The following is a 10117-nucleotide window of genomic DNA, read 5'->3' as shown; positions in this document are numbered from 1 at the left end:
TTATGAGAAATGTCATTATTATAATTTAGAACAAATATTTTATCCATGAAAATATCATTTATTCCCTTATGTTCCCATGTCTCTTTCCCTCCCTTCTACCCTTCTACCCACTCCCAGTTTACCCAGGAGATCATAAATCTTTCCCCTTGTTGGGGCATTCCTGGCATGTACCATTTTTGTTTTTTTTTTTTTGTTTTTGTTTTTATGAGACAGGATTCCTCTGTATTGTTTTGGAGGCTGTTGGTCCAGCTTGGTCTCGAACTCACAGAGATCTGCCTGCCTCTGCCTCCCAAGTACTGGGATTAAAGGCATGTGCCACCACCGCCTGGCTTTGGCATGTACCTTTTATGGTGCTTTATTTACCTAATTTTTCTGGGGCTATGGATTGTAGGCTGGTTATTCTTTGATTTATGTCTAATATCCACTTCTGAGTGAGTACATACTGTGCTTATCTTTCTGTGTCTGTGTTACTTCACTCAGGATGTTTTTTTTTTTCCAGTTCTATCCACTTGACTACAAATTTCAATAGGTCATAATTTTTTACAGCTAAGTAATACTTCATTGTGTAACCAAATAATCCAGTTAAAAAGTGGGGTACAGAACTAAACAGAGAATTCTCTATAGAGGAGTGTAAAATTGCTGATATACACTTAAGAAAGTGGTCGGCCGCGCAGGCCCGCTCAAGATGTCGTACATGCTTCCGCATCTACACAATGGCTGGCAGGTAGACCAGGCCATCCTTTCGGAGGAGGACCGCTTGGTCATCATTCGCTTCGGGCACGACTGGGACCCCACTTGCATGAAGATGGACGAGGTTCTGTACAGCATCGCCGAAAAGAAATGGAAGATAGTGGGAGATCTTTCTCATCTTGTGTGAGTCCTGTTTGGATATCCCAGCTGTTTTAAAGCAAACGGTGTTGATGTCGCTTGTGCTCCGTGGCATCCTCTCTTGTTCTCCGGAGCCTGACAGGCCTGTCTGCTGCCAAAATGAACATCCGCCGTGCTCGGCCAGATGACCTGATGAACATGCAGCACTGCAACCTGCTCTGCCTGCCCGAGAACTACCAGATGAAGTACTATTTCTATCACGGCCTCTCCTGGCCCCAGCTCTCCTACATTGCTGAGGATGAGGACGGGAAGATCGTGGGCTATGTCCTGGCCAAGATGGAAGAGGACCCCGATGATATCCCCCAAGGACACATCACCTCACTGGCTGTGAAGCGCTCCCACCGGCGCCTCGGCCTGGCCCAGAAGCTGATGGACCAGGCCTCACGAGCCATGATTGAGAACTTCAGCGCCAAATATGTATCCCTGCATGTCAGGAAGAGCAACCGAGCAGCCTTGCATCTTTATTCCAACACCCTGAACTTCCAGGTTAGTGAGGTGGAGCCCAAGTACTATGCGGATGGAGAAGACGCATATGCTATGAAGCCAGACCTCTCACAGATGGTGGAGGAGCTGAGGCGGCAGCTGGTGCTGAAGAAAAGCAGATACCTGGTTCTGGGTTCCAAGGAGAATCAGGGCAACACACCAGGTTCTGAAGAGGCCTGTCAGCAGGAGAACCTGATCGGAGATGATAGCGGCAGTGACAGCAAAGACAGCACTGACGCCAAAGACAGCTTGCAGGACCTGGACTCCACCTCCTAGAGCCTGCTTGAGCGTTGTAACTCTTGCATTTCTAGCCACACTTCTCTTGGTAACCCTGGTGTGCTCTGCAGTACCTACTCTGGGATCATTTCACAGTGACCCAGATGGCTTCTCATTTTCAACGCTTAGCAGGAACCTTCCACGTAGCCTGACTTGATCATGAGGCACTCCTGGACACAGAAGCTGCTGTGCGGGAGCCAAGGAGTCTTGAGGACTGCCATGGCAGCACCTTCCTTGGCTTCTTCATGCTGCCGTTGTGTTGTTTGCAGTTGTTCTGCACTGATTGTGTGTATCCTGTAGGGTTTTGTCTAGAATGCCAAACAGGAAGCAGGAACAACATGAAAGCTCCCCGGCTTTTAGTGTTTGCCATTTATTTGGGTGTTCATTCTTGAGTAGGCAGGACCATCAAGTTAGTCCTTATGCCCTCTGCCTCTGTCTGGTGGAAATTACCTACTCTTGCTTTTTCTAGAAACTGCCCTGCTCTCCGTCCCTTCCTCCTTTTGAAGAAGAATGCTCCCTTTCACAGTGGAAGAAGGTGACTTGAACTTCTATACCCAAGAATTTGTAGATCTTAAGGAAGGGACAAGCAGAAATGAAATTGTAATCTCTAATCTGAAGAAATAAAGCTACCAAAAAAGACTAAAAAAAAAAGAAAGTGGTCAACATCCTTAGCCATCAGGGAAATGCAAATCCAAACCATCTCACTCCTGTCAGAATGGCTAAAATCAAAAACACCAATGACAGTTTATGCTGGAGAGGATGTGGAGAAAGGGGAACACTCTTCCACTGCTGGTGGGAGTGCCAACTTGTACAGCTACTTTGGAAATCAGTTTTGAGATTCCTCAGGAAAATGGGAACCAAGCTACCACAAGATCCGCAATTCCACTCTTAGGCATATGTCCAAAAGATGCATATTCATACAGCAAGCACATCTATTCAACTATGTTCATAGCAGTATTACATGTAATAGCCAGAACCTGGAGGCAACCTACATGCCCCTCAATGGATTGAGAAAATCTGGTACATTTACAAAATGGAGTACTACTCAGTGGAAAAAACACAATAGAATCTTGAAATTTATAGGCAACTGGATGGCACTAGAAGAAACCATCCTTAATGAGGGATAACTTAGTCACAAAAAGACAAAATATCATGTGAACTCAATCATATATGAATTTTAGACGTACAGGAAAAGATTACTGCCAGACAATTGGGAATCAAGAAGGACCTTAAGAGAGACATACATGGTACTCCAGAGAAGGGAAAAGGTACAAGATCACCTGAGCAAACTGGTAGATTGAGGGGAGGGGAGAGGGAGCTAGGAGAAAAATCAGGGAAAAAGAGAAGGGGAGAGGAGAACATGAGGGACAGGAAGGTTAAGTCAGGGAGAGAATAGAGGAGAGCAATATAAGAGATACCATAATAGAGGGAGCCATTATAAGTTTAAAGACAAATCTAGGAACTTTCCAGAGATTTACTAAGATGACATCAACTGACAATCTAAGCAATAGTGTAGAGGCTACCTTAACTATCCTTCCCCTATAATAAGATTGATGACTACTTTGTTTGCCATCCTAGAGCTTCATCCAGTAGCTGATAGAAGCAGAAACAGACACTTACAGCTAAACACCAACTGGAATCCTGGAATCCAGTTTCAGAGAGGGAGGAGTGTTGAGCAAAGGGGTCAAGACCAGGCTGGTTAAACCCATAGATACAGCTGACCTGAACAATGGAGAGCTCATGAACCCCAGGCTTATAGCTGGGAAACCAGCATAGGACTGATCCAGACCCCCTGAATGTGAGTGTCAGTGAGGAGGCCTTGTCATTCTACAGAGCCTCTGGTAGTAGAGCAGTATTTATCCCTAGCAAAAGAATGGATTTTGGGAGCCCATTCCACATAGAAGCATACCCTTGCAGCCTAGACACATGGAGGAGGACCTTGGCCCTGACCCAAATTATTTGACAGACTTTGAACATGCCCCATGGAAGGCCTTACCCTCTCTGGGTAGCAGAAAGGGGATAAGGTAGGGGGTTAGTGGGGAGCCTGGAAGGAGAAGAGGTAGAGGGAACTGGAATTGATATGTAAAACAAGCTTGTTTATAATTTAAATACAAAAATAAAATACTCCTTTGTGTAAATGTACCACATTTTATTTATTCATTCTTTTGTTGAGTGGCCACTAGGTTTCCAGGTCCTGGCTAATTATAAATACTGCTGATAAGAACATAGTTGAGTAAATGTCCTTGTTGTATGCTTATGCTTCTTTTGGGTATAAGCCCAAGAGTGGTTTTGCTGGGTCTTGAGGTAGATTGATTTCCAATTTTCTGAGGAACTACCATACTGACTTCCAAAGTGGCTGTGCAAGTTTGTACTTCCACCAGCAATGAAGAAATGTTCCTCTTACTCCACATCCTTTCTAGCATTAGCTCTTATCAGTGTTTGTGATCTTAGCCATTCTGATGGGTCTAAGATGGTATCTCAGAGTCATTTTGATTTGCATTTCCCTGATGACCAAGGGTATCGAGCATTTCCCTAAATGTCCTTTGGCCATTTGAAATTCTTCTGTTGAGAATTCTCTGTTTAGATCTATAGCCAATTTTTTAATTTGATTATTTGATGTTTTCATGTCTACTTTCTTGAGCTCTTTATATATTTTGGAGATTAGTCTTCTGTCTGATGTGTGGTTGGTGAAGATCTTTTCCTATTTAACATGCTGCTCTTTTGTCATACTGATTAAAATTGAGATAGCCAAGTATGGGAAGGGACTGAGAGGGAAAGCAATGAAAGAAATATCATGATAGAAGGATCCATTGTGGGGCTAGGTAGAAATCTTGTGCTAGGAAATCTCTTAGAATCCACAAGGATGACCCCAATTAAGACACTTAGCAATAGTAGAGTGGTTGACTGATCTGCCCTTCCCCTCTTATCAGATTAGTGACCACCTTAGCTCCCTTCATAGAATCAACTTCCAATAACTGATGGAAGAAGATGCAGTAATCCATGGCCAAGCACTGGACTTATTTACTGGAGTTCAGATTAAGAGAAGGAGGAGAGATCATATGAGAAATGGAGGATCAAGTTTTCAAGGGAAAACTACAGAAACAGCTGAACCAAGCTAGAGGTAGCTCATTGACTCAGACTGACACCTGGGGAATGTACATCAGACCTAACTAGGACCTCTGAATATGGGTGATGGTTATGGGCCTTGATATGTTGAGGCCTATCAGTGGGGCCAGGACCCATCCTGGGTACATGAACTGACTTTTTGTAGACCATTACCTACGATGGCATACTTGCCCAGCCTGACAGGGCAGAGGGGTTTTGTCCTGCCTCAATTTAGTATCCCAGACTTTGATGACTCCCCAAGGGAGGACTCATCCCCTGTGGAGTAGATGGAGGATGGGATGGGGTAAAGAGGGGAGGAGAGGAATCTGGAGTTGGAATGTTCAAACAATAAAAAAGAAAAATCAATTGAACGAAATCTTATGTCTTTTTGAGTATTCTTTTTCATCCATGCAATATTTCTTTGGATATGAAATCATTTAAAAACATTAGTATCTCAAAATGAATTGTGAAAATTGAGATGAAATTTCAAAATTTCACAGTGGTCACTTTACCAACCATTTGCAAGACCAGCTTGATTTCTAATAATAGTAGTTAATATATGTCACATTATGCAATATCAGAGAAAACCAATGAAACATGAAATTACAGAAGCTGAACATTGATTCATTTAATACCCAATTTAGGTAATTAATCTGAGGTTGTAATTAGATGTGTTTCCTGAAGGGACAGTTCTCTGAGTGCAAGTTGCCATCTAGCTCTCTGCCTTAAATGTCTATGAAGAAAATATTGCTTATTCACTGGCTCTTCTAGATAGTTTCAGCAAACATACTTATGGGCGAGTTTCAACTATTTAACGGCATGGCGAGTTATCCCTTGCATCTTTTCCAGTGTAAAAATAACTTTAACATCTAGCTGTCAAGACAATGACACATAATCTTCTTCCCAGAGTGTATTGTCAGAAGTTATTTGAATTTCAAGTATTAACAATTTCCACATAGCTATTTTTTGTGGTCTTAAATGGCAATGTGATAATATTATTTACACCAAACTTGCTTCCCTTCCAGATGACATTAGATCCTTGGAAAACCCATGACACGCTGTGGCAGTTGAAAATATCATGTAGGACCTAGCTTAACAGTGAGTCACAACTCCATATGTGGTGCTATAGTTAAAAAAGGAGACCATGAAATATTTGGCAACATAAAAAGGTCTTGGATATGGCCACTGAACATCCCCTCCTGGTGGGAGCCTACACAACCCAGTTTCCTGATCTTCTTCTCTACCCACGAGATCAGGACTAGGATCAGGAAGAGGAGAACAACCAGATTATTGGACTTTCTTGTATCCAGAGAAAGGGAACTCTGGTCTCCTAACCACCAGGCAAGGAAGAGGCTCTTTATGTACCCACTAGAGAAGGAATGGGAGGAAGACATACAAAAACAAACTCAGCAACAGAAAAACAAATATTACACTGCCAGATTCCAGAAATTCCACACCAGCAACACTCCAACATTCCAATGTAAATGGTACACAAGAGAATGACTTTAAAAACAACTTCATGAAAATGATAGAGGCCCTCAAAGAGGATATGGGAAAATCCCATAAAGAAATGGAAGAAAAAACAAACCAAAAAAATGGAGGAAATGGAAGAAAAAAAAAACAAAAATTCCAAAAAATGTATCAAATGGAGGAAAAGACAAAGCAAAAACTGCAAGAAACAATTCAAACAGTACAAGAGTTGAAAACTGAAATAGAAACAATAAAAACAAACACAGTCTGAAGGAAGGCTGGAAGTAGAAAAGCTGGGCAAATGGTCAGGTACTACAGATGCAAGCATAACCAACAGAATACAAGACATGCAAGAGAGAATCTCAGGTGTTGAAGATACATTAGGGGAAACAGATTCATCAACCAAAGAAAATCTAAAGTCCAACAAATCCCTAACACAAAATATCCAGGAAATATGGGACACCATGAAAAGAACAAACCTAAGAATATAGATACAGAAAAAGGTGAAGAAAACCACCTCAAAGGGGCAGAAAATAAAAAAAAAGCATAGAAGAAAGCTTTCCCAACCTAAAGAAAGACATACCAATGAAAGGGCAAGAAGCCTACACACACCAAAAAAAAAACCTCCCCATGCCACATAATAATCAAGAACTCAAACATACAGACTAAAGAAAGAATATTAAGAGCAGCTAAGGAAAAATGTCAAGTAACATATAAAGGCAAACCTATCAGAATTACAACTGACATCTCCATGAAAACTCTGAAAGCAGAAGTTCCTGGGCAGATATTCTACCAACACTAAGAGACCACGGATGCCAGCTCAGACTACTATGTCCAGCAAAGCTTTCAATCACTATGGATTAAGAAAACAAGATATTGAATGACAAAAGCAGATATAAACAATACATAGCCACTAATCCAGCCCTACAGAAAGTTCTGGAAGGAAAACTACAACTCAAGGAAGTTAACTACAACCAGAAAAACATAGGCAATAGATAATCCCACCTTACAAACAACCAAAAGAAAAAAAGGGGTGGAAATTCACATATATTTCCAACAACAACAACCATTCCAAAGCAGACAAGAATGAGCAATCAATGGTAATTAATATCCATCAATATTAATGGGCTTAACTCACCCATAAAAAGACACAGCCTAACAAAATAGATGCAAAGACAGAACCCATCCTTTTGCTGTATACACGAAACACACATCAGCCTCAAAGACAGACATTGGGTTGGGAAAAGATTTTCCAATAAAATGGACCCAAGAAACAAGCAGGGGTGGGCATCCTAATATCTAACAGATTAGACTTTAAAATAAAACCAATCAAAAGAAATGAAGGAGGACAATTCATACTAATCACAGCAGAAATCCACCAAGATGATGTTTCAATTCTGAATATCTATGCCCCAAATACAAAGCCATCCACATTTGTAAAAGAAATATTACTAAAAGTCATATCACATATAAAGCCCCACACACTTATAGTGGGAGACTTCAACATCCCACTCTCACCACTATACAGGAATACCACACAGAAACTTAACAAAGAAGCAAAGGAACTAATACAAGTTATGACCCAATTGGGATTAACAGACATCTACAGAATATTCCATCCAAATAAAAAGAATATACCTTCTTCTCAGCAACAGATGGATCCTTTTCAAAAATTGACCATATACTTGGGAATATATCAAACTTCAATAGGTACAAAACATAGGAATAACTCCATGCACCTTATCAGACCAATAAGCTTTAAAATTAGAATTCAACAACACAAGTTGAAGAAACCCTACAAACTCATGGAAATTGAATAATGCACAATGGCACCATTCCTGAGTCAAAGAAGAAATAAAAAAGAAATTAAACACTTCCTAGAATTCAATGAGAATGAAGAAACAACATACTCAAACTTATGGGACACTTTGAAAGTAGGGCTAAGAGGAAAGTTCATAGCACTAAGTGCCCACATGAAGAAACTGGAGAATAGTTACACTCGAGAATTAACAGGACAGCTGAAAGCTCTAGAACACAAAGAATCAGACTCACCCAGGAGGAATAGGTGACAGGAAATAACCAAACTAAGGGCTGAAATGAATAAAGTAGAATCTATGAAAACAATACAAAACAATCAATGTAACAAAGAGTAGGTTCTTTGAGAAAATCAACAAGATAGGCAAACCTGTGTGCAAACTTACTAAATGATAGACAGTGAACATGCAAATTAACAAAATCAGAACTGAAAAGGGAAACATAACAATAGACACTGAGGAAATCCAGAGAATCATTAGGTCATACTTTGAAAAGCTGTACTTCAGAAAATTAAAAAAATCTAAATGAAATGGACAATTTTCTGGATAGATATCACTTGCCAAAATTAAATCAAAAACAGATAAGCAATTAATCTAGACCTATAAACCCCATGGAAATAGAAGCAGTCATCAAAAATCTCCCAACCAAAAAAAGCCCAGGTCCAGATGGCCTCAGTGCAAAATTCTACAAGAAATTCAAAGAACAGCTTACACCAATTCTTCTCAAAGTATTCCATGCAATAGAAGCAGACGGGTCTTCGAAAACCTTGATCCCCAAGCCACACAAAGACACAACTAAGAAAGAGAACTTCAGACCAATATCCCTCATGAACATTGATGCAAAAATACCCAATAAAATACTGGCAAATCAGATCCAAGAACACATCAATACTATCATTCACCATGATCAAGTAAGTTTCATTCCAGAGATGCAGGGATGGTTCACCATACGAAAACCCATCGATGTAATCTACCATATAAACAGGCTGAGAATCAAAAATCACATAATCATCTCACTGGATGCAGAAAAAGCCTTAGAAAAAAATCCAACACCCCTTCATGATAAAGGTCTTGGAGAGATCAGGAATAACAGGAACATACCTAAACATAATAAAAGCTATATACAGCAAACCAACAGCCAACATCAAACTAAATGGACAGTAACTAAATGCAATACCTCTAAAATCAGAAATAACACTAGGCTGTCCACTCTCTCCATACCTCTTCAAATTTGTGCCTGAAATTCTAGCAAGAGCAATATGACAACTAAAGGAGATCAAGGGGACAAAAATTGGAAAGGAAGAGGTCAAACCTTCACTATTTGCAGATGATATGATAGTTTACATGAGTGACCCATGAAACTCTACAGGAGAACTCCTACAGTTGATAAATACTTTCAGCAAAGTGGCAGGATACAAGAACAAATAAGAAAATCAGTAGCCCTACTATACACAGACGATAAAAGGGCTTGGAAAGAAATCAGAGAAACATAACCCTTTACAATTGCCAAAAACAACATAAAATACCTTGGGATAATGCTAACAAACAAGTGAAAATCCTGTATCACAAGAAATTTGAGTCTTTAAAGAAAGAAATTAAAGAAGCCCTCAGAAAATAAAAAGATCTCCCATGCTCTTGGATAGGTATGATCAATGTAGTAAAAATGGCAATCCTGCCAAAAGCAATCTACAGATTCAATGAAATCCCCATTAAAATACCAGTACAATTCTTCACAGACCTTGAAATAATGGTAATCAACTTAGTATGGTAAAACAAAAGATCCATGATAGCCAAAACAACTATATTCAACAAAGCAACGTCTAGAGGCATCTCTATCCCTGATTTCAAGCTCTATTATAGAGATATAGTCCTGAAAACAGCTTGGTATTGGCACAAACATAGACAGATAGATCAGCGGAATTGAATTGAACACCCTGACATTAATACATATAGGAATGAACACCTGATCTTTGACAAAGAAGCTAAAAATATACAATGGAAAAAAAGGAAGCATGCTGGCATAACTGGATGCTGGCATGTAGAAGAATACGGATAGATCCATGTCCATATCTATGCACAAA

The 10117-nt window shown here is 40.1% G+C and overlaps 2 protein-coding genes across 2 annotated transcripts; both read left to right on the top strand.

The window, feature by feature from the left end:
* The first annotated feature begins 669 nt into the window (after positions 1 to 669).
* Positions 670 to 877, top strand: LOC101830254 (thioredoxin-like protein 4A). Its single transcript, XM_040747269.1, has one exon. The coding sequence runs from the start codon at positions 686 to 688 to the stop codon at positions 875 to 877; it is 192 nt and encodes a 63-aa protein (XP_040603203.1). The 5' UTR covers positions 670 to 685.
* A 110-nt stretch (positions 878 to 987) lies between these two features.
* On the top strand, positions 988 to 2072 carry LOC121140857 (N-alpha-acetyltransferase 11-like). The gene has a single exon (XM_040747268.1). The coding sequence runs from the start codon at positions 988 to 990 to the stop codon at positions 1645 to 1647; it is 660 nt and encodes a 219-aa protein (XP_040603202.1). The 3' UTR covers positions 1648 to 2072.
* Positions 2073 to 10117: the final 8045 nt, after the last annotated feature.

Source organism: Mesocricetus auratus, unplaced genomic scaffold (genome assembly GCF_017639785.1).
Source record: "Mesocricetus auratus isolate SY011 unplaced genomic scaffold, BCM_Maur_2.0 Super-Scaffold_100006, whole genome shotgun sequence".
Taxonomy (NCBI): domain Eukaryota; kingdom Metazoa; phylum Chordata; class Mammalia; order Rodentia; family Cricetidae; genus Mesocricetus; species Mesocricetus auratus.
The sequence above is the reverse complement of the archived record's forward strand: the minus strand, read 5'-3'. Positions and strand labels throughout refer to the sequence as shown.

Coding starts and splice junctions, on each gene's coding strand:
- LOC121140857 (XM_040747268.1), top strand. CDS start 988: ATGAACATCCGCCGTGCTCGGCCAGATGACCTGATGAACATGCAGCAC.
- LOC101830254 (XM_040747269.1), top strand. CDS start 686: ATGTCGTACATGCTTCCGCATCTACACAATGGCTGGCAGGTAGACCAG.